This window comes from Mus musculus, chromosome X, assembly GCF_000001635.26.
Source record: "Mus musculus strain C57BL/6J chromosome X, GRCm38.p6 C57BL/6J".
NCBI lineage: Eukaryota > Metazoa > Chordata > Mammalia > Rodentia > Muridae > Mus > Mus musculus.
Genome location: NC_000086.7, coordinates 79,429,728 through 79,455,142, shown reverse-complemented (window position 1 = coordinate 79,455,142; position 25,415 = coordinate 79,429,728). Strand labels below are relative to the sequence as shown.

General features: G+C 34.1%; 1 protein-coding gene across 2 annotated transcripts in view; it reads left to right on the top strand.

The window, feature by feature from the left end:
* Cfap47 (cilia and flagella associated protein 47) overlaps window positions 1–25,415 on the top strand; it is a 250,794-nt gene that overhangs the window by 62,209 nt on the left and 163,170 nt on the right. For both annotated transcript variants that reach the window (NM_001368718.2, XM_030251473.1), the window contains 8 exons: window positions 2,733–2,874; window positions 7,192–7,286; window positions 8,553–8,712; window positions 9,390–9,585; window positions 15,074–15,283; window positions 20,667–20,767; window positions 23,880–24,026; window positions 25,094–25,322. In NM_001368718.2, coding sequence (NP_001355647.2) covers window positions 2,733–2,874; window positions 7,192–7,286; window positions 8,553–8,712; window positions 9,390–9,585; window positions 15,074–15,283; window positions 20,667–20,767; window positions 23,880–24,026; window positions 25,094–25,322 — 1,280 coding nt within the window. The remainder of the gene's footprint in view (window positions 1–2,732; window positions 2,875–7,191; window positions 7,287–8,552; window positions 8,713–9,389; window positions 9,586–15,073; window positions 15,284–20,666; window positions 20,768–23,879; window positions 24,027–25,093; window positions 25,323–25,415) is intronic.

Here is a 25,415-nt window from a genome sequence, read left to right as displayed (position 1 = left end):
AGTGTGTTTTCTTTATTGATGATTGATGTTATAGGGCGCAGATCACTGTGGGTGATACCACCCCTGTGTTGTACACGATAAAGGGAACTCAATAAGCCAGGTAAAGAAAACCAGTAAGTAGTTCTCTTCCAAGACCTCTGCATCAGCTCCTACCTCCAGGTTCCTTTTCTGACTTCCCTCAGTGATGAACTGTGATGTGGAGCTATTTGCTGAAATAAACCCTTTTCTTCCCAAGTTCCTTTTAGTAACGGTGTTTTATCAAACAACAGAAACTCTAATATAGACATTATATATCACCAAAAATTAGAAACAGGACTAGCAATCCAGTTTTAATTGCATAAAGTTGTTGAGTGAGTATATACACAATATATTTTTACTAAACATTATTAACAATAAAAAAGTGTACATCTGTTTCTTTAAGTTTATGTTGAACCTCTGTAAGGATGCTAGAACTTGATTATAGAGTTAAGGTAAATTATATATTTATAGTTTGTTTAATGCTTTAATTTGTAAATGTTCTGAAATATTTGTTGATTGCAGTCTTATAAGGAAATTCACACAATATAGTCGTGTAATTTATTCCAACTTAAAAAAATAAGAATGTATCTTTAATTAGTTTACTCCTTGATGTGTTTGCAAATACTATTACAAGAATAGAGTGTCATGGGAATGAGTGTTTTTAAATGGCTATTAAAGTAACACATTTCTGTTTTTTTTTTCTCAATTCTGTTACGAGAACAGTTTGCTCATATAAGGTTCCATGACAGGAGATGGAATTGGCAATGGTATGGTCAGATACAGTTAAATAAACTCAAAATGAAAATCCATCTGTTTTGCATAAGCAGGGTAATGTGATTCATCAGTTCTGAATGGATGCTCATTGTATGAGGATGCTGAGTAGAGTATAGCATAAGCTGGATATGTTCTTAAGTACCATCTTTGTTATCACGATCTTAGGGGCTTTTCTTCTCTAAGTTTAAAATATGTGCATTTTTTCGTTTGGTTGTTTTTTGTTTTTCCCCACTGATTCCCTCTTGAAACTTATTAAGGAAACATTGGAAAGTAGTTTGTGTGTCTGTGTGTGGTGAGTCTGCATAATAACTTTAGTAGCATTGAGTATTGTTAACTTTTGTTTAAGCAATTGTATAGATGAGAAATGGTATCTCCTGATTTTTTTCGTTTTCTTTACATTTATTCATAGTGAGAGGGTTTTGTGGTGTGTGTGTAGTTCATAGAACAACCAGCAGGAGTCAGCTCTCTCCCTCCACTTGTATTGTGGGTCCTGGGGAGTGAGCTAAAGTCAAGAGGTTTGGCAGCAAGCAATAATATTCCGAGTCATCTCACTGGGACACATCCTATGATTTCAGTTTCCATTTCCGTAATGTTTGATGTAACACATCTTTGCTTATGCTAATGTTCCGCTATGTACATAATTTCCATGAAATATCTTTCCTACACTTTTACCTACATTTTCATTATCCAGACCAATTTATAATTGATATTAGAATCTTATTTGTATATTTTTGATATAGTTAGAATTTTGGTGAGAAATGTGTTTGGCTCATTTTATTGGCTCTCTAACATCTATAGCAGAATAGATACTTTTAATTTTTTATGATACAAATTAGTCATTCTCTCTTTTAGGAATGATATATTTGGTATAGTATTTTGAAATCCTTGCCTACCCAAGGATCACAGACTTTTCTATTTTTCTTTATATTTTAGCTTATTTATTTTTTTAATTTTTATTTAATATTTTAATTATTTACATTTCAACTGTTATCCCCTTTCCTGGTTTCCCCTCTGCAAACCCCCTAAACCATGTTCCCTCCTACTGCTTCTATGAGAGTGCTCTTCCACCTGCCCATTCACTCCCACTTCGCTGCCCTGGCCTTCCCCTACACTGGGGCATTGAGCTTTCACAGGACCAAAGACCTCTCTTTCCATTGATGCCAGATAAGGCCATCCTCTGCTATTTATGCAGCTGGAGCTCTGGGTTCTCCTTGATTGGTGATTTAGTCCCTGGCAGCTCTGGGGCATCTAGTTGGTTGATGTTGTTCTTCCTATGGGGTTGCAATCCCTTTCAGCTCCTTCATTCCTTGCCATAACTTCTCCATTGGGGGCCCCTGAGATCAGTCCAATGGATGGCTGTGAGCAACCACGTCTGTATTTGTCAGGCACTAGCAGAGCCTTTCAGGACACAGCTATATAAGGCTCCTGTCAGCAAGCACTTCTTGGCATCTGCAATAGTGTCTGGGTTTGGTGTCTGCATATTGGATGGATTCCCAGGTGGAGTAGTCTTTATATGGCCTTTCCTTCAGTTTATGCTCCACTCTTTGTCCCTGTATTTCTTTTAGAGAGGAGCAATTATGAAAATATTGGAAATGAGTTGGTAGCCTCACCTCTTAACCTGGGGCCTTGTCTAACTTCTGGATATGTTCTCTACAGGTTCTCCATCCCCTTTGTTGGGTATTTCAGCTAATGTCATCCCCACTGGGTCCCGAATTTGGATATTTGATTCATTTTTGATAAACAGACACTTTAAAAAACAATTTACCTCATAGTTTTAGCAACATATTTTTGACATGAGGAGTAGTATACCTTTAGTTTCATTAATATTTTTCATGCTGCAAGATAATTTTATTTTCACCAAAAAGTTTATTTTGGTGAAACAAAATATTTAAAACCCTCAAAGTTATAAATAATTCTTTTTGTCTTTTTTCTCTTGACAGGTGGCAACATATGACTTTAGCTTTCCGGTCCTTATTAATTCCTTTAAGGCTTCAGATCTCTACTGTGAATATTTGTCACAGCAAAAGGTTTTGATGCCAAGAGTCTCACCACTTATTCCACCGTGCTTTGTTCAAGCTACTGGTATGTAATAGGAAATAGTCAACCAAATGGGTTATACTTAGTCAAAGATTTACATTTAACATCTAAAAGTTAAAAACTTTTTTTTTCATTTTTTTAAAAAATTTGAAATAGTAGAAAATTAAGTCACTACTCAACTTCGTTATATGTGAATGAAATCATGAATGCATGAGTTGGTACCCTGATTACCATTACAAATATATCCATATTTAACTCTTTCCAAAAAAGTTAGAAGAAACAAAATCAACCAATTTGCCATTAAGGGATTATTATGAAAATTTAAACAAAATATAAATTCAATTAAAACATAATGATGTGAAAATAAAGTGGAGTAATGTCAGTTTTTTTTCAAAATATTTCCTGGAAAGGGATGTAATTACTAAAGGGATAATTTATAAGTAAATATTTCTAAGTATGTTGAATATTTTAGATACTTGATGAAATTTTTTCTGCCCATATTCTAAGAATATTTAAGTGAAAACTGTTCTATATACGTCAAACTATAATACTCTCAACAAGCTTTAGTTTTGCTGTTTATCATATATGCATATTTACTTTTCCTGAAAGTCAAATACTGCAAAGATCTAATACTGAGTTTAATTGTCAATGAAAAAATATTGATGGGTGTGAGATCTCTTTATCATTATATATCAGATAGAAAGAGAGTCCTCATTAAATTACTATGCCAAATTAAATTTGTTACTCATTAAAAATTCCAAACTATAATTTCTTTGGATAACATGAGACCTTTATGAATTGGAATTTTTTGACCTTAAGATAGTTTTTCTTCGGGCTTGAGAGATGGCTAAGCAGTTAAGAGCACTGACTGCTTTTCCAAAGGTCCTGAGTTCAAATCCCAGCAACCTCATGGTGGCTCACAAACATCTGTAATTAGATCTGATGTCCTCTTCTGGTGTGTCTCAAGAGAGCAACAGTGTACTTATATTTAAAAAAAAAAACTTAAAAAAAAAGATAGTTTTTCTTTCTTTCTTCCTTCCTTCCTTCCTTCCTTCCTTCCTTCCTTCCTTCCTTCCTTCCTTCCTTCCTTCCTTCCTTCCTCTCTCTCTTTTCTTTTCTTTTCTTTCTTTCTTTCTTTCTTTCTTTCTTTCTTTCTTTCTTTCTCTTTCTCTAGTCCTCTTTCTTTTCTTCTTTCTTTCTTTCTTTCTTTCTTTCTTTCTTTCTTTCTTTCTTTCTTTCTTTCTTCTCTCTCTCTCTCTCTCTCTCTCTCTCTCTCTCTCTCTCTCTCTCCACTTTAAATCAAATATCAGCCCTTCAACTCTAGCCGATAACCCCTCATGTAAATCCTCCACGTGTTCCACCTTCCCCTTCTCAAAAGAAGTCCCACTCTGTATGTCAAACCACACCAACATTCCCTCCCTCATCAAGTTACTCGGAGAGTACAAGGATCCTCTCACACTAAGGCCAGATAAGGCAGTCCATTTAGAGGTGGAAGATACACAGTCAGCCAGCCAACTCGCTCAGGGACAGCCCCTGTTCCCAGTGTTGGGGGACCTGCATGAAGACCAAGCTGCTCATCTGCTACATATGTGGAGGGGAGGCTTCGGTCCAGACTCTACTGACTCTTTGGTTGGTGAGTTAGTTTCTGGGAGCCCCTACTGGTCCCCATTAGTTGACTCTCTCGGTCTTCATGTGGAGTCCCTGTCTTTTGGGTCCCTCAATCTTTTCTCCACCTCTTCCATAAGACTCCCCAAGCTCTATCCAAAGTTTGGATGTGACTCTCTACTTCTCTTTCCAATGGCTGGTGGGTGGAGCTTCTCAGAGGACAGTTATGTTAGATTTCTGTCTGCAAGGTTAGCAGAATATCACAGTGCCAGGGATTGTTTTTTGTCTGTAGGATGGGTCTCAATTTGGGGGCAGTCTTTGGTTGGCTATTTCCACAGTAGCACTTGCTGAAGGTGACAGAGGCAGGAGAACCATTAGTTCAAGGCCAGCCCAGGCTACATTTAAGACAGCTTTGACCATGTTGCGATGGTCACTGGATGGACTTTCCTTCAGTTTTTGCTTCAGTTTTGTCCATACATTTCTTTTAGATAGGAGGGATTCTATGTCAAAATTTTGAAGATAGGTTGGTGAACCTATACCTCCACTGGGGGCCCTGTCTATCTATTGGAGGTGGTCTCTTCAGGTTTCATATCCCCATTCAGTCCTGGTAGCCTCTCACACCCCAGGTCTCTGGAATTTTCTAGAGTTTTCCCTCCCTTCTCCCTGTGGCTGCATATTTTCATTCATTCTCCTGACACTTTGGACATCTCTCCTGCTTCTTCCTATACCTGATCTTGCTCCCCCTCCCCTTTCACTATCCCACCTTGATTACTCCCTCCTTCTGCCTTCCGTTATTATTTTGTTGTGAATTCTCTTTGTAGCCCATCTTTAAATTGGGTTATTTGGTTTTTGGAGGTTAACTTCTTGAGTTCTTTATATATTTTGGATATTAGCCCTCTATGGGATGTAGGGTTAGTGAAAATCTTTTCCCAATATGTAGGTTACTAGTTTGTTCTATTGACAGTGTCCTTTACCTTACAGAAGCTTTTCAGTTTCATGAGATACTATTTGTCAATTGCTGTTCTTTGAGCCTGAGCCATTGATGTCTGTTCAGGAAATTTTCCCTTGTAACAATCCATTTGAGGCTATTTCCAATTTTCTCCTCTGTGAGATTCATTGCATCTGGTTTTATGTTGAGATCCTAGATCCACTTGGACTTGAGCATTGTTCAAGTTGTAAATATGGATTTATTTTCATTTTTTCTATGTGCAGATCGCCAGTTAGATTAGCATCATTTATTGAAAATGCTTTCTTTTTTCTACTGTATGGTTTTTGCTTCTTTATCAAAGATCAGTGACTATAGGTGTATGGGTTTATTTCTGGGTCTTCAGTTCAATTCCATTCATCTACCTGTCTGTCTCTGTACCAATACCATGTGGTTTTTTATCACTATTGCCTGAGGTCTGAGATGGTAATTCCCCAGCAGTTCTTTTATTTTTGAGAATTGTTTTGGCTATTCTGTTTTTGTTTGTCTGTCTGTTTTTCCATATGAAGTTGAGGATTTATCTTTCCATGACTGTGAATATTTGTGTTTGAATTTAGATGGGATTGCATTAAATCTGTAGATTGCTTTTGGTAAGATGTCCATTTTACTATGTTGTTTCTACTGATTCATTATACAATGATTTCCTTTAAAATTTCATGTAGGTTTTCCCTCAATTTCTTTTGATTATTTCATGCTTTTACACATTTATTATTGACTTTCAAAATACTGACTTGGATACTGTATATTACATTTTTGGCATTCTGAATAGTAATGCCTGTTTTAATGTTGGTAAGAGTAAGTCTGACATACTATGCTTTTAGTATTTGGTTGTTCAGTTTCCTTAGAAAGTGTTGGATGAGAAATCTGTCTCATGAACACTATGTTCATCTTTAAATGAAATAATGCTTTCCTTATTATACTAGAATATGTCAAAGCAAATTGTGAGTTTGTGTATATATTCTAGATAGTATTTTCTTCTGATTATACCATATATTATGGTTAATTTACAAATGGAAAAGCCATTTTGTATGCATTTCTTACTTTGGATCTACTAGGCCTTGTCTTAGTGTTTCCCATTACTGCCATTGGGTATGGTATGATGGTGCAAAGCATTAATAAGATTTCTTGTCCTACATATCCCAACAACTTCCTAAAGCAGCCATTAATTTAATTGATAAAATGAAAGATGTATATGCTGAATATATTTATAAGATCATAAGTTGGTTTATGCTTATATACTACATACTTATGAGACTATATGTCTTTTTCATTAAGGGTTGAAATGTTTCAGAAATATGTTTAAAACAGAAAGGAAAAGAATAGGTAAAAATGACCCCTTATGTATTCTTTTTGTTTTACAGAAGTCTGTATTCCTGCATAACTGTAGAGTATTGGTTACTCAATAAATTTGTCACTTATTTATTTATTTATTGTTCTTGCATTCCAGTCTTGTTTTGGTTCTCCATTTCAGCATGATTTATACTTCAGTGTTGAGATCATATTATCACCACTTGTACTTTCTTATTCCTATATTACATATGTATTTTTTATTTTCACCGTGTCAATTCTTAGTATCTTGTTTTATATATATATATATGTAAACTAAGGTATCTTAGAAGTGTTTAAATGGAATTTTATATTTTGACTGGGAGTAAGAAACATTTTTATTATTTTATTATTTTATTTTTTATTATTTTATTTTAGAAAATATACTAAATAATATCAACATTCTGTTTATTAATATTTTATCTCTATTTACTTTTCTTTTAAAGTGTTGCGGGCACCATTGGAATTATCCAGCACTGTGTTTCTCTTTAAAATCCCATTATATGAGTTTCAGCATAATAAGGAGGTCACGAGAATTCAGGTATATAGATAAATAATAGACTTTGTAACTCATAATTATTTGGTAATTTTGGGTTTTCACTGACTTAGTTGATTTTTGAACCATTTTCTATTAGTAATTTGCCACATTTAAATATCTGTCACTGGTTTCCAAAGTGGACGTGAACAAAGGGTCTTACCTACTCAAACTTTTATGTTCTAGTTGTTTTGTTTCTTTGTATATACCAGTTGAAGGGTTGTGTTTCCTGTGCAGTCTAAGACTGTACAGGTTTTAGAAAATGGAGCTGACCATAAATTAGGAAGTCTGGCTCAGCCCAAGATGAAAGCTACACTGCATGTTCAAGGACAGGCAGGGTGTGAGGGAAGTTTCCAGTCTCTAGGCTCTTGTTCTAGGCATCTTGCCAGGCGTACATGTTAACATGTGAACATTTTTTTTTAACAAAAGTTTCACAATAAGCTAGATTTTCTTTTTGCTTTCTCCAAAGCTTACTGAGCCCCTGCCAAAAAAACTATTGAAATTAAAATGGATATTTTAAACTCACAGCATAAAAATTTCAGTAAGTTTTAAAAATAAATTCCACGTGTGTACAAGTCTCATATGTGTAACTGAAAAGGCAACTTTAATGACTTTAAATTTATTCTAAATTTAAAAAATGCTCTTCTGAAATGGGAGATTATTTTACAGTCTTGAAATTTGATTTAATAGCTGTAATATATGTGACTAGTGGACAAAGATTATAAATCACCAGTTATCATTTGATTATGATTAAGGTATTGACAGGTGCCACAATTCTTTCTGAAACTTTAGGGGAACATTTCTAGTGTTGCCTTCTTAAGCATTTACAACACAGTCACAATTCTTTTCTATGGTTCTAGTGGAGAAATATGATAGCAGTGTCATTGACATCACATGAAAAGTGTTACGTAGCATCATAATGACTCATTGCAATTGCTGGGTTTTGTTAGTGTTCTCCAATTTCTTAGACAGTACTTTGGTATTGATGTGATAAACTTCAAAGAATTAGAGGATATAAAGCACACATTTACATATATAGTCTAGGTTTCCTATAAGAAAGGCCTCTTAAATGTATTAATAGTTTATAACAAAAGAATAAGGAAATTTATGTTCAAACTTACATAGGAAAACAAACGAAAGCCCTTTAGATTGGCCATTTGGCATGTTAATAGCATCACAATCAAATTCTCAGATCTTGCTTCTAACAACTAAATTTTACAAAGCTATTATTAATTTCAAAAAATTTCCTCTTTTATACACATATATGAATAGGATCTTGTCTTACATAATATTTCAAAAAAAACGGTTCTCTGGTCATTGGATATTGGCAGAATTGACAAATATTTCAAAAGCGGCATATTCAAATTTACTGCACTGATTGGAAGCCTGAAACCAAATGAAAAGTACACTATTTCCATACATTTCTGTCCAAGTAAGTATTTTTGTGTTTTTAAAACATATTTTAAAAACAATTTATGTACATTAGTGTTTTACCTGCATATTTGTGCATATACCTTGTATCTACCTGGGGCCTGATGAGGCCAGAAGTAGGTGGTGGATTTACTGGAACTGGTTGCGAGCTACCATGCAGTGGGTTAGGCTCTAACTGCTGAGCAATCTTTTCAGTGGCCTTGACAGCCTTTCTTATTCTTCAAAGCTGGGAGAATTTCACTCATGACACTCCTTTTACAGTATTCCCTTAAGATTCTTTAGGCAGGTTTTTATGTCATCTTCATATCTTATATATCAAAAGATATTAGCAGCTTTTGTTAAAGCATTGGAAACAAGTGAAAGGAAAAAAGGCCATGTCATACTACTTCCATGTACTTTTTATTTTCCCTCATGTAGTAAATGTCTCTTTCCCACTGCATATTTTCCCCTATGAAGTAGATATTTAAAGATTTGCTCCAGCTCTACACAAATTATCCGTGAAGAAATGTTCTTTTCAAAAGAATGCTTCATTGAAGTTTACTTTTCCTCAGGCTTCGTTGTTCCTGTGTAAGCTAGTCTACCCCACTGAGCTCTAATATCATAGTACCTTTTAATATTAATGCTTGCTGTATGCACACATTGGCATGTAAACTAATTTCTACCACTTTCCTTCCATAGAACAGACCATAACATACCTAGCAGATGTTGCTATACGTTTAAATGATAATTTATTTGACTATAGAATATTACATCTGATTGGAGAGATACAATTACCAAAGATATCTTTTGATCCATCATTTATATGTTTTACTCCTGTTCCTTTGGATGTTACAACTGGAGTAGATATCAGAATTTTGCCACAAAACTATTTCAGGTAAATCCCCAATATGATTTTTATACATCTTTATGCACATTTTTTTTTGTATCTCTGTTATGTGAAAATTATATGTCAGGTCATACTTCTTACTATAGTTGGCAAGCACTATTATAGTATTTCAGTATACACTGACATTTTAAAGATACAAAATAGCCTTTTTAGACATTTATTTTCTTGTTTTATTTTTTTTAAATCTGTGTGGAACTAGAAATAAGCTTAAAATTTCAGTGTAAAAGAAACAACACAAACTTTGTCCCTTAAAATATTTATTTGATATTCCAAACAAAATTAATTTATTGTCTTAGAGTTTATATGGATAATTAATTAGTCTAGGCTGGTTTAGCTTCACCTTTTGTTCAGATTTTAGTAAGGAAAATATATATTAGCTGCCTCTTCAAATTCTTCTGTGTCTTATTTCTCTTCCAATATGTTAATTTTAGTCAGAATTAATTTCCATCTAATTATAAAACTAAGTCAATAGTTATTGATTGGGGCCTCATTTAGCTCTTAGGATTCATCTTCAGATCCTAGACGTATATTCATATGTGTACCTTGTGCTCCAACAGATATCAGCTATCAAATTTTTCCTTTTACCTCATACAGTACATCCTGACCACAGCCTCCCTTCCTCTACTCTTGCCAATTTTCCCCAAGCCTTCACTCCTTCTACTCTTTCTAGATCCCTCTGTTTTCCCCTCTCCCCCTGATCCATTACACCTCTGTCTTCATTCAGAAAAGAGCAGGCTTCTCGGTGACATCAATGGACATCAAGAGTGCATGAGGCAACCCATTAGGAAAGATGTACCAAGAGCAGGCAAAGAAGTCAGAGGAAATCTACCCCCCTCCCTCCAGCAACTCCACAGTCCCACTATTATGAGTGTTAGGATTTCATTGCTATGAAGAGAAACCATGACCAAGGCAACTGTATAAACAAAAACATTTAGTTGGGACTGACTGACAATTTCAGAGGTGCCGTCCATTACCATTATGGAGAAAACCATGGCAGAAAACTGGGAAAAACTCCAAACTTTGCAGTCAGTAGTGGTGCTTGAGTTCTACATCTTGATCCAAAGACAGCCAAGAGGAGACCATTCCACAGGCATCCAGGAGGGGTCTCTTTTCTGTACTCTGTGTAGAGCCTGAGCATAGGACCTCAAAGCCTGCTCCCACAGGGATGCACTTTCTCCAACAAGGTCATACCTACTCCAACATAATCACACCTTTTAGTAGTGTCACTTCTCATTCGGCAAGCCTATTCAAACCACCATAATCCATGCCCTGGCCCCATAGGCTTATTCAAACACACGTCTTTATAGGAGCCATACCTAGCCATAACATAATGTAAAATACATATAGTCCCACTTTAAAAAGTCCCCATAGTCTATCACAGTCCCAACAATGTTTAAAAGTCCAAAGTTTTTTTCTAAGTCTCTTCTAACATTCATCAGCCTTTTAAATGTAATCCCTTATAAAGTCAAAATCATAAAGCACATCACATACTTCCAACATCACAAGATATACATTAGTATTCCAACATGCCATAGTGAGGAAATACTGAACAAAAGCAAGAGAGAAAAGCAACTTGGAAAAACTCCAAACTCTGCACCTGTGTCTGATGTAAAAACACTCTTCAGATCACTAACTTTTAAAAGCTTCTTTGGCTGTAATGACTTCCGGTTTTAGTTCTCTTCCACAGCTTTCCTTGGCGGATTTCCCATGGCTCTGATATATCTAACTTCTTGGGGTATCCAAGGCAACTTAAAGTTCATAGCTTCTTGTTCCAGTGTCTGGGAGCCAGAAGGTATCTTAATATCTTATAGGCTCCAAAAGTCACTTCTTCAGCTCTGCCTTTTGTAGCACTCTAAGATTCTGCCTGGCTCCACCCCAATGCTACTGCTGTTCTTGGTGGTCATCCCATGGTCCTGGTATCTCCCATGCACTGTGGACTTCTTTTGAAGCTGGGCTTCACAAATAGCCTTTCATGGGCGCTCTTCATGGTGCCAACCAAGCCTCAACTTCTTTGCATGACCCCTTCAGTTTGGGCTTTCAACTGTAACTGAGGCTGTACTTTCACCAATGGCCTTTTCTGGCCCCTTACAGTGCCAAGCCTCAGCTATTCTCCATGACCCCTTCATGCATTCAATACTGGCACCACCTGGGTGATTTTTACATAATACCAAGTCTAGCTGCCAGCCCAATGCCTATCTCTGGAACCAGCATCTTTGTGATCTCAGAAAACATTTTCCTGAGAATTCAACTCACTGATGTTGATCACTTCTTAAGCATTGCTAATTTCTTAGCTCCAGCTCTCCAGCACCCCCCTCTGATTCTGTCCCAGAAAGCCCCTCTGTTGACTCTAAAGCTAGAGCCAAATGGATAAAGCTGCCTAGTTCTGCTTTGTGCTGGACCTGGGATGGAGCACCCCCCGCCCCCTGACCCCTTTGTTCTACATCCTTAAGTGTCTTTTGTATTTCTTTACCTAGAAGTTGCTCTGTAACAAGATGGCCTTAAACTCAGAGATATGCTTGTCTCTGTCTCCTAGGATTTAAGGTATGTACTACCATGCGTAGACCTAGGCTTTTCATAGCTTCTATGCCTGCAAGATCTGGATCAAAAGCCTGTGTCTTCCAGCCTCAAGATCCCTATCACCGGCATGCCTCTCATTTCTGGATTGTAGTTCATTCCAGATTAAATAAAAATAGGTTATAATAATGTCCTATGATAGACATGATAGAGCTATCCTTTGATCAACTGCAAAAACAAAACCAAAAAGCATAGCCCGAGGCCACCACTCCCTTAATTACATTTATAATTCTTAAAGGAGGGATTTAGCACCATTCCACTTCCTGGTACCCTTTTAAATACTTGAACCATACATTTTGTAGATTTCTTTTCTAAGCTTGCTATACTTGACCAAAATGCTCTTCTTAAGAGAAAACCAGAGGACAAAGTCTATGCTGGGCTTTTGTGAGACTTCCTCTGTCAATGTAATTAATGTGACTCTCTTTACCTTAGCCTCAGCCAGGGCAAAAAGCAGCCACATTCTTCACTAAAACAGAAGAATGATCTCCATGCAACATACTAAAACCCCTGTCTTCTCAAAGTTATTGATGTAGGCCCCCAGAATTCAAACCACACTCAGCACCAATGTTTTTCATAGTCCTAGTTGGGTGGCCCATTAATCTCCAGTGTAATTAAATCATTACACTGCTTTCTAAATCCACATTCCTCCAAGCAAAAGCATGGCCAGGACTATCACAGCAATACCCCAGTCCCTAGTATAAAATTAACTTTCATTTTAATTCATGTTTCCATTGCTGTGAAGAGAATTCATAAACAAGAGTTGCTCTTACAAAGGAAAATAATCAATTGGGCCTGACTCACATTTCTAGATAAACACAACACATATGCAGAGGACCTAAACCATGCCCATGCAGGCTCCCTGGTTGCTCCTTTGGTTTCTGTGAAGCTCTATGTGCCCTGGTTAGTTGATTCTGTGGGCTGTGATTTCCTGGTATTCTCGACTGCTCTGACTCCTACAATCCTTTCTCCCTTTCTTCTGTGGGTTTCCCAGGCTCTGCCTAATATTTGGCTGTGGGTCTTTGCATCTGCTCCCATCAGTTGCCAGAGGAAAACTCCCTGGTGACAATTGGGCTAGGCACCAATCTAGTCTTCTGGTAGCCATGGTCTATGTTTCAGTGAGGGGTGTCTCTCAGCCTTCAGGCATTACAGATGGTTGTGTGCCACTTATAATTCCTGTGAAATGAGCTCTGGTCCTCTACAAGAACAGCAATCACTTAACTGCTTATCTCTATAGCCCCTTTCTATACTTGTTGTTTGAGGCCTACAGTGTTGCTTGGGAGAGTAGGACAATTGAAGATACAGGAAAATATGCATCATATTTTTTAATGTGGAACATTACAGAGGCTAATGTTCTAGTAGTGTATTTTCATTTTGTCCTAAGTGTGGGTCTTGAGTGTCTCAATAATATAGCCTAGAAACACAATTTCACTTGCATATTGTAAGCTGTCTAACTTTATCCATAGTAATGTTTTTAAGTATAGTAAAATCTAGAAACTATACAAGTTTCTTGTGATAAGTGAAGGCTTACATATCTAGCTATTTATTTGGAAATCAGTATTATGGTATAAATGAACTTCAGTCAGTATTACAGTGGTGTCTAGAATATTTGAAACAATACATTAAGCATTTTTTTAAGTCTAAGGGGACTGTATAGATGGATTACCCTACCAATAATGACAGTCAAACCTGGTTAATGCAATATTCAAACTGAAGAAGGCAGTATGATATTATTATCTGTATTTGATTAGGAAGTTATAATGGATGATGCCACAGGGCTTACATTAAGTGGTATTTAATTTTGGAAGACCCGAGTTCTTGAGGATTGAACATGCATACCCTTGCAATTCACAATTTTGTTGAGATCTTATTTTATAAGGAGACATTAACCTCTATTACTTTATAGATAATGTAAATTGAAATTTATTTTGCTACAAAGTATTATTATTAGTAAACTGTTTTAATGTAAGAATTAACCTTCAACCTTTCAACTTTCTAATTAATGCATGGATATATCAATATAAAAAACTACTTGAACTCAAAATATATGATGATGACTCTGAAAGGTGTTGAAGAAATGACACTCAATTTCTTTGTTCACTTGTAGTGAAATTAGTGTAAACAGCATATTCAGTGACAGTCAATTAGAACTAAATTGCTTTCTAATGTACTTTTGAATTAATTTCCCATATTTTATCTGGTATACAATATAAATATAATTAATCCAGGTAAAAATAACATTTTCTGTTTTCATTTATTAGCTGAGTGGTGTTCACACTGATTAAAATGATAAACGAATAAGATCCTCATTTAATTATACTTATTTGTTGTATATTTACACATGTGTAATAAAATGAAGCTAATGTTTTAAAATTTATTGTCAGCAGAATTATGATTAGCAAATTTTAAATGTTAAAATAATGCTATATACCTTTTGCTTGGTTAAGTAGATTTTATGTAGTAAATAAATATTTAGCATACTAAATGTTTAAAATATAATTATTAAAATATATTTGTGCTATTTGTCTGGAGGTGCCTATTAGTATCCAAATATTTCACATTCTTCGTGTATATAATCTATCAATATTATTTAATGTATATGCATGAAATTTATAAATGTTAGCTGGTCATTTTAGACAAATCCTTATTAAGATATGTTGGAGGAAATTAAGTTTATATGATGGTTATTTTTAAAACCTATTAGATTTATTCTGATATATTATCTGTCTTAATCTTTATAGAACAAAGTTGACAGATAGAGAAGATATAAATACACATTTAAATATTAAAATATTATTGTACATAGTTGGTTTTTGAGAAAAGACACATTCCAGTCACATTAATTGCTGCTATTTTAAGCATAATAATAATAATAATATATATATAATTTTATATTTTTGAACAGTAATTCAACTCTTCACTTCAAGATTCCCACTGCAAAGCTTCTTGATAATGATGAGATTCACCCACTTACTGTGACATTTCCAAATGGCAGAGTCATCAAAGGCTCTAATACTGGACTAAATGATGAGATATTATGTCATCTTAGTTTCAGTTCATCTAAACCTGTTTCATTTTTTGCCAATCTTTTTTTTAGTGATGATAGAAATAACTGGTAAGATATTTAAATATAGGTACTTTTGTTGTATATTTACACATGTTGACATTGAAGTATATTTGGTTTATATTCTATACTTTTGTAAAGTGGTAAAGGAATGGCACCTAATATAATGATATTGTATATACAATTTTAATATTCCAAATATAAATTTTCTTTAATGATAAATCACAAAATTTTGAAGTATATGGATTTATAGTATTATAACTATTTCCGATTTCTGAGATGCATTCTCTTGATATCTAAATAAAATCTGATGTGAACAAAAGTTTTGAATTAGTAAAGTAGAAATGAAGTATGGCGGTACAACTAGGTTTCTTTATTGATGATAGTTTGCTGCTTTAGGCTTGGTATATTGTAATATACCAGAGCTTGGAGGGAAAATATGAAGGATAACAGTTGCCTGATACAGGGTTTTTTGATATAGTCTTTTTGAAGAACAGCTGTATGATAGAGCGTGCGCGCGCACACACACACACACACACACACACACACACACACACACACAAACACTCACACACACACACACTGAAAAGTATGTTTAGTAGTAAAGTCTGATGAGTAAATATACCCATAAGAGTTTTCCCACTAAGATGGATTAGAACTCGGGAGATGGCTCCATTGATAAATCTGGTCTGTCTGCACCAGTAAATCTAGAGCTATGAACGTGATCTCCAGGTTCAGAGATATCCTGTCTTATAAAATTAGTGGAGACTGGTTGAGGAAAAAATAAACATGTAGGCTTCTACCTTTCATATAAATCATATTGCATGTGCATGCACACACACACACACACACACACACACACACACACACACACGGGCAGGAATGTTATTCACTTTTTTAATTGATGTATTATTAATATGTCCAAACACAAATTATTTCCACATTATGGGTAATTAAACTTAATGATATATTATGATGAAACAGTCTGTTTCACAAATTTATTAAACATCTATATATTGATTACTAATATTCATTGTTATTTTTGCTCAGGATTGCTTCAGGTATGTATGATCTTTTACAGTTTTGTATAAATTTTAGGATTTTTTGTGTTTATATAAATAATATTATTAAAATTATATCAAATAGCAAGTTAGCTTTATCAAAGAGATATAGTTATGGTTCAACATAAGTAAATAGATTTAATCATATAAAGGGACTTAGCAGTACAAATCACATGATCATCTCAAAACATGCAGGAAAGGCCTTTGACAAAAAACTAACATGCCTTCAAGGTAAAGGCTGTATATGACAAGGTCACTTCCATCAATTTCCTAAATGCAGGGAAGATCAAAACAATTACTTAGGAATTAGGAATGAAAGGCTGAAGAATTGTGTCGGTGGTTAAGAGCACTAGCTGTTCTTCCAAGGGACCCAGGTCTGAATCTAAACACCCACATGGTAGGTGTGTCTGTACAACTGTCTGTAATTCCAGTACCAGGGGATCTGATACTTTCACATGGACATATGTTGAAGCAGAACATGAATGAATGTAAATTTTAAAAAATGAAATTAGGAATGAAGCAGAGATACAAGTATGAATAAAAAAGTCAAATTAATCTTTTAATATCAGTGCTAAGATAGTCTAACTTTAGAGAAAGGGCAGAAAAATTTTCAGTATTGTAAGAGAACTGATATGACATTAGAATTGTATGTGAGGTTTTAGATAATGTCTCCTTACCACTGAGAAGTATATGATATAATTCATTTGAGGAATAAACTTAATGCTAAAAGATTAAATGCTCAACACTTAACTTAAAAGGAGCCATGGCTCTAAGGCAGGCTTAAAATGCTACCCTGCAGGTGACTCAATAAAAAAAAAAATCTTAACTTTTGAGGACACAATAAAAAAAATCTTGAGTTCCCTGCCTATAGTAGATGGTGTGTCTAGAAATAATTCTGGAACAGTACATATCTATAGAGTTTCCATTTGATGCTGAGCTTACTAGACTGGCACCATCCTTTAAGCTAGTTTGAAAGGTATAATTTCATCTCCAAGTCCAGATCTAAGAGACATCATCTGTGTGTTAAAATTTTTCTCCCAGTGATTTATATGTACCATAAACTCAGTAAAGAAGGGATATGAAAAGATCAAATATCGGAAAATGTCAAGAGAGATTGAACAGTGAAATATTAACAAATATGAATCAGCACCAGAAAATGGTACTGTGGGAGTCTTTTAGGAAAAATACCTAACATCTATTAAGGAAAGTTAATTAGTTTGTTAATTATATTTATATAATTTCATTTGTTTTAAAAAATACATTGTAAAATATAATTCCAAACTTACAGCAGATGAAATTGGAATACTAATTTTTATTTGGATCTGAATTTGTGGTCAAGTCCTATTTTATCGCACTAGGACCATTCAAGTCTTATGATTTCATTACCATAGCACATGTAGTATATTAATATTGAAGAAAATTATCTTCCATTCTGATGTGGAATGATATGTAACAGTTCATTTGAATAGGAAGATTTAAATGGTTTATGAAACTAAAACTATATTGTGATTGAGACATGAATTTGAAAGCTTCAGTAAAAACCAGTACAGGAATATTTAGCAGATGGGGTAGACCCCTCTCTTTCTTTTTCTTCCCCTCTCTCCTTCTCTTCCTCCTTCCTCCCTTGTTTTTTCTCTCTCCTACCTTTCCTCTCCTTCTCTTCTCCCCTCTCTCTCCCACCTCTTCCCTTTCCCTCCTATCTCTCTTTCCTCTCTCTTTCTTCTCTCTTTCCACCCCCTCTTCTTTCTCCTGATCTATGAATTTACCTCCTTTGAACTAGTTATGATGTTAATGTAACATAATAAATCTGATAAATGTAAAATGATATCATAATATTTAACATTATGCTTCATATTTTTGTCAGATCATAATATTTCCTTTGCTGTTGTAAAATTCATATATTATAATTACTAGACATTTGTCTCAGAGATTGAACAGGAAGCTTCAACATTACCTCCTTAAAGATACTGGGGAGCAACAAGCATAAGAGTTTTTTTTTTCTTTATTTTTTTATTAGATATTTTCTTTATATACATTTTAAATGCTATCCCGAAAGTTTCCTATACCCTCTCTCTGCCCTGCTCCCCTACCCACCCACTCCCGCTTCTTGGCCCTGGCATTCCCCTGTACTGGGGCATATAAAGTTTGCAATACCAAGGGGCCTCTTTTCCCAGTGATGGCTGACTAGGCCATGTTCTGCTACATATGCAGCTAGAGATACCCAATCACAAAAGAAGTCATTAGATATGCACTCACTGATAAGTGAATATTAGCCCAGAAACATAGAACACCCAAGATACAATTTGCAAAACACTAGAAAATCAAGAAGAGAGAAGACCAATGGGTGGATGCTACATTCCTCCTTAGAATGGGGAACAAAATACCCATGAAAGGAATTACAGAGACAAAGTTTGGAGCTAAGACGAAAGGATGGACTATCCAGAGAATACCCCACCCGGGGATCCATCCTATATGTGTAACTGAGCATTTTCAGAGTTATTTCTTTTTTAATAACACATATTTGATTTGACATTGGGAAATCTATAAATATTACTGTAATTCACTTACATGGCACCATTAGCTCCATTATTTCAGAAGTATATATAATAAAATATATGGTACTACTAATTTCAAAAGCAAATTTTTTTATATCTTAATCTATGTATAGTAATACAAATAAAGTTTCTCTCTTTCCGTGCTAGATACCTTATCTGATTTCTACACTATTTGCCCTGGGATGAGTGCAATTAACTACATATTTTTTATTATTCTGTTTTTATCTTTGCAGATACTGACTTTTCTTTGTAGTCTTCAACAAGCTTGTTTTAAAATAGGAAAAAGAAAACAGTATACACATTCAAACTTTGTTCTTGAAACAAAACTTGTTTTTAACCATTTTTCTTAATTATAATGTTTCAAGGGATAGTTTTCATTTTGTTTGTTCATGTTGTACTTTGGTAATAGTGGCCACGAATAAGCATTTTTTGTATACTAAGGAAATGTTCCCATAAAAAAGTGCTAGAAGAATCCAAATATAGTGACCATGTATGTATGTATGTATGTATGTATATATATATATATATATGTATATATATGTGTATATATATATATATATATATATATGAAGTTTAAAGTAAAAGTCTTTGCTTCAATCTGATTTTCTGATATTCTGTGGAAAAGAAGTGAACTATACAGATTTTTCTATTCTTACTATGGTTATGATTTTCTTGAGGCAGCGACCAGGGCTTTAAAGATCCCATACAGTATATGTGGCAATTATGAACCTGACTCCAAGAACAATTCCTATGTTTTGGTTTTATGTGCCTGTAATAGATTGTCTACCCAGAAAGTAGTAACAAAATACCAGTTCATGGTATCTCAGTGCATTAGAGCACAAAAGAAGAGCATCCACAGTTGCTACAGTTTTGTTTCTCTTCTATAATTTTAATCATTTGTAAACAAAAGTTACCAATGATGACTTCATGCTATTTAATTTAGAAGATCATTACTGTGAGTAATTAACTGTGCTAATTTCAAATCTAATTCCAAAAGATGTGGACTTTTATTTGTCTTCTTTTTGATTTGCTTATATTCATTATCAATAGTTTTAAGTTTTAGGAAGATAATTATTTTTTTAGTTGTATCATGTATTTTGGTCATATTCATTCTTCATACCTTTTTCTAATCAATCTCCTTCCCTTTTTTCACTGATCTCCTTTCATTTCCCAGTTTCCTATTTCCAAGGTCTGCCTGCCCGTCTGTCTGTCTGTCTGTCTGTCTGTCTGTCTGTCTCTCTCTGTCTCTCTCTCTATGTCTCTTTCTCTGTCTGTCTCTATCTCTCTCTCCCACACATATACACACATATACATATACATATACATATACATATACATATACATATACATATACATATACATATACATATACATATTCATAAGTGAGGACGCTTTTGGTTCAGTATCTTTGCTGTTATAAACAGTACAGCAGTTAACGTGGATGTGACAGTATTTCCTTTTTGTAGAATGCTGTGTAGAGTATGTTGAGGTTGGATAGTAGTGTACTATGGTAATTCTACATTTTAGAATGTCCATACTGCTTGACAAATAACTTGAATCTGTGTCTTGAAACCTGCAGAGTTAACCATCACTTTTCTGGAGTGTATTTTATAAGTGAGCTTGTAAAATATTGAAAATTTAAATTTACAAACTTTCAAGATATTCTTAGTGATTACTAAAAACAGGAGAAAAGGAAAAAACAAATGATTAATCATTTGAGTTTTAAGCATTATAAGAATTTAAAATAATTAAAAAATATTTTTTGTCTTAACTACATGTGAATGATTAGTTTATTGATAAAAGTATTTCTGTTTTTAGGTTCTCACTCCCAGTTACTGCAACATCAGAAAATTGTATTCTTACTATTTATCTATATTTGGCAGTTCATTTAGACACTCAGAGAGTTGTTTTAAAGGAAGGTAAGTTGTTTATGGTTGATCGCATTCTCTCCCTGTTCAGGTTCTTACTAATTTACTATCTAAACAATACTGTATTTATGGGAAATCTCTGCTTCAGTTGTTGGGGCAGCAGCATTTGGAATGTAAATAATAATAGAAAAGATTGAAGCAAACTACATGCAAAATTAGAAACAAAATGTTTGATGGGCACCTTGAGAACTCACTGAGAACTAGTTTATAGTCTTCATCATATAGATATTGATGTATTATTGTCTCAAGTACAAAGTAACACTAGTTTTATGTTCCATTTTATTTTACTTTTATCCTATTTGCTCCCATTATCTTCTCTTGTCCCCTTTTTGTTGATCTCCTTCTTTATCTCAGTTAGCTCTCTTTACACTTTCATGCTTTTGATTTTTGTTTCTTTGGGATTTTTTTTCCCACATGATTTGATTGGAGTTGCTAACAAGACCCCATGTTCCTCCTCCAACAATCACTAACTGCCTACAGAATAACAGTGAGGAATTTGGCCTCATTAGCAACCATTGGAAACTTCTGTAACCATTGAGATAGCCTTGAATGTGCAACCATATTGCCTCACCCTCCTAGTGCTAGTATTACAGTTCAATACCACTATGCTCAATGCATAGAAAGATCTATTTGTATTTGTGAGGGAGTGTGTCCCAAGTTCTGTTAACAGCTCATGACTTTCTATAAATATAGCTCTCACAGTTCCAAAGTTGTCTTCAGTCCTCTCCAAGCATCCATACACAGAAGACCAGATGCACTCCCTCACAAGATAATGGGGGCAAATAGGACAAAAATAATTTTGCTGTATACAAATTATACATACATGATATCTCAGTGGTATCTTATAAATGAAGCCCACTATTTATAAATACAAATAAAAAATAAAATCTTTATATAAACTACCATTACTGATAGAATGAAAACAACAAGGTCCCTTATCTCATAGCTCAGATAGTGGCTTCATTCTCATTTTTGGACATTTTATCTTCTGTGTTTAAGTCATAACAAGCTCCCATGAGTTATTCTACTCTCTGGATGGTTCTTTTTTTGATATCTTTTTGATGATTTGACAATTGTATCTATTAGACATTATATACCTTTGTACCAAGGAAGAACCTTGCCTTTATGTGTATGAAATTTTCATTCATCTTCAATACTCTCATAACTGTCATTTTCCTGCCATACTTCATGCTTAATTTTGATTTCTCAAACTTCACATCTGCATTCTTTTCTGACATTCATAAAATCTTTGAAAATGGAACTAATTTCCCTTTTCAGTCTTTTGTCCAGAATGTTTCACATAGTATATGATAGATAAAAACATATTTTTCCTGTATTATCTATATTATATAATGGGTGATTTAAATTCTAAAACTCCAAGAAAACATTTTATCTGTATATTACTATTAAACATGGGTTATATGTCAAGTAGTATATTCTACCTATCACAAAAATTGAGTTTTAAAGATATTTATAGAATAGTCCAGTTGCTATTATAGAGTTGCAGAGAGAGTGACACAGAGAGAGAGCGAGTGAGAGAGAGAGAGAGAAAGAGAGAGAGAGAGAGAGAGAGAGAGAGAGAGAGAGAGAGAGAGAGAGAGAGAGAGAGAGAACTAAGACCTAAGGCTCCAAGTGCCCCTAAACTTTCTTTGATAAATTATGACTAGTTTTGCTCTAAAAATATTAGGAGGAAATTTGGTGTATGACAGCCTATTGATATTTGAAGCTGCTTTTAAAGTAATCCTCACTGTGACATAAGGGTTTCTGGTTTCTTATGTTTAGGTAAGATTCTTTTCAGATACTTTGTATGAAAGATACCCAGAGTTTAGGGGCTAAAGAGTAGTCCTGGTGAACCTATGACTTCATTTTTTAAAAAGATTTATTTATTATATATACAGTGGTCTGCCTGGATGGATGCCTGCAGGCCTAAGAGAGCACCAGATCTCATTATGGATGGTCATGAGCCACCATGTAGTTGCTGGGAATTGAACTTAGAAAAGAGCAGCTCTTTTCAATCTCTCCAGTGCCACCTCAATTTTTTCAACTGTACAGGTTTATGTTTCTGACGGAATATGCATATATGTGTGTGTGTGTGTGTGTGTGTGTGTGTGTGTGTATGTGTGTGTGTGTGTGTGTGTGTGTGTGTGTGTGTGTGTGTGTGTGTGTGTACATATGTATATATATGCCTTTGTATGTATGACATATTAGCAACCATTTGGAATATATGTGTTTTTATTTTTATTGGATATTTTCTTTATTTCCATTTCAAATGCTGTCCATCTTCCAGGTTTTCCCTTTGCAAACCTCCTATCCAATCCCCCCTCCACACTGCTTCTTTGAAGGTGCTCCACCACCCACTCACCCATTCACTCCCGCCTCAGCTCCCTAGCATTCCCCTACACTGGGGCATCAACCCTCCAAAGGACCAAGGGGTTGCTTTACCACTGATGCCAGATAAGACAATCCTTTGCTACATATGCAGCTCGAGCCATGAGTCCCTCCATGTGTACTCTTCAGTTGATTGTTTAGTCCATGGGAGCTCTGAGGGGTCTGGTTGGTTGATATTGTTCTTCTTTTTTATTAAGTTAAATAATACTATGAGTTGAAAACTCTAAAGTATATAGTAGTCCAAGATTGGAATAAGGTTTTAAATCTCCAAAATGGTATCAACTCATGAATAAGAAGTGATTTCACTTTTTATTAGATATTTTCTTTATTTACATTTCAAATAATATCCCCTTTCCTGGTTTTTTGAGTATCAACTAGGAATAGGTATTTCTGTTAGCCAACCCCTTTATGTCTTTTATATTATAATTCTAATTATTTGATGTAGCAACATTTAAAATGTTTTACATATTTTGTGCTAAAGATAATATTGTTCATTTTTCTACTGATATGACAATCATCTTATCAAATAAATTTCATTAGATTTAGGGACCTATGCCACCATTTGTGCCATTTTAATTTGTTAACTCACGTGATAATAAATTTGATATTTAGACTTTCTTTTACTGTTCTATGTGAATTATGACATACAAGTTAAATAGCATATTAAATTTACAAATATTTCTTTGGCTAACTATGCTCTAATTTGTCTTTGTAGAAAAACAAGGAAATATTAAAAAGCCTAGAGGCAGTTTTCTGGTTCCACGTAGAGATTCCAAATCATTTGCTTCACAGAAAATGAAAAGAGGATCTCTTGTTCCCAAGTTTAATGATGCTGAAGTTATATGTGGGAACCTATTTGTTGGTATGTGAAAAAGTATAATGTGCTTATCAGATCTAGTCAATGATATAATCTTAACGTCAGAACATAGCTATTTTGAACAATAAATTCATTAAAATTACATGGGTTTATCAAAGTCAGAGTGGACCAGCTGCTCTCCATAAGTTTTTAATGAATATCAATAGACATTCTCTACATTTATAGTATTCTTAGTGCCTCAGTAATATTATATATGCCAAAATTTGTATCTCGTACTTCCATTAATTAAGTAGCTGAGTGCAAAAACCTAAGAATAGTTGTTTTTTTTTTACATTTAATTAAAATGTTAAATATCCTGTTGATCCCTTATAACTCATTTGTAACATTATAAGTAGCTCCTGTATGGAGATTGTGAACTGCAGATTTATGGGTTTCAATACATGTTCTATTTGGATTCCAGGTTGCCTATCTTATAAAATAGTAAGCATAGGTAAAGTGAGAGTTTGGTATTTTTTAAGATTAACATCAAATATTCTTTATATAGGTCTGTGTCATATGTTTAAACTTAATTTTTATTGATTGGGCAAATGCAACTTCAATAGTGTGAATCTGTATTTTTGTGATTAAATAAGAAAATACTTTTAATAAAATACAATATAATAATTTATACTCATTAAAATTTACATAACACAAAATATTTTGTTATATTTGTGTATTACTCAGAAAGACATTTTAAATATGGAGTAGGTATTTTGTTTTTGTAACTCTTTTAGCTAAAGTCTACTTGTATAATAAGCAATAGTAAAGAAATGTAAATAAGCTTTTATGATATGAACAAAAATAAAGAGGCATATTTTGAGGAATATTTGTGAATATTTCCTGAAAAGTATAAAACATCACTTTTTTCTATATTTAACAAATGTACTTTAAACATTCTGTATATTTGGAAATAATAATGTAATAATTATTTTAAAATATAGTAAATATAAATTATTTTTAAGAGAATAGAAAAATGTGTTGACAAGGTTTAATTTTACCGATTACAAGTAAAGTTAATTAGAGGAATACTCTGTGTTCAAATAATAATATTGTACAACAAATGTGGACTCTAGGGATGGAAATATCACGTGATTACTTTGACTCAGATGAAAGTATTGCAGAAAAATTATATGCTAAATATCTGGAAAAGGAAGAGAAGTGTCAACAGTTCTTTGCTCCTGAGGAAGGATCGAAGGCTTTTGACTATTTTCAGAAGGTTGTGAATGCAGCTCAGACGTGGTTCAGTCTCTTTGGCTGGCCAGAAGGACCCCATTCTCTTTCTATTCCTGAGACAATAAGAAGGTGACATTTATATATTTTATAATTTTTTTATTTTGCATTTTTAAAAGTATAGTGTCCTTTAATCATTTTCAATGAAACAGACTCAATTAATTT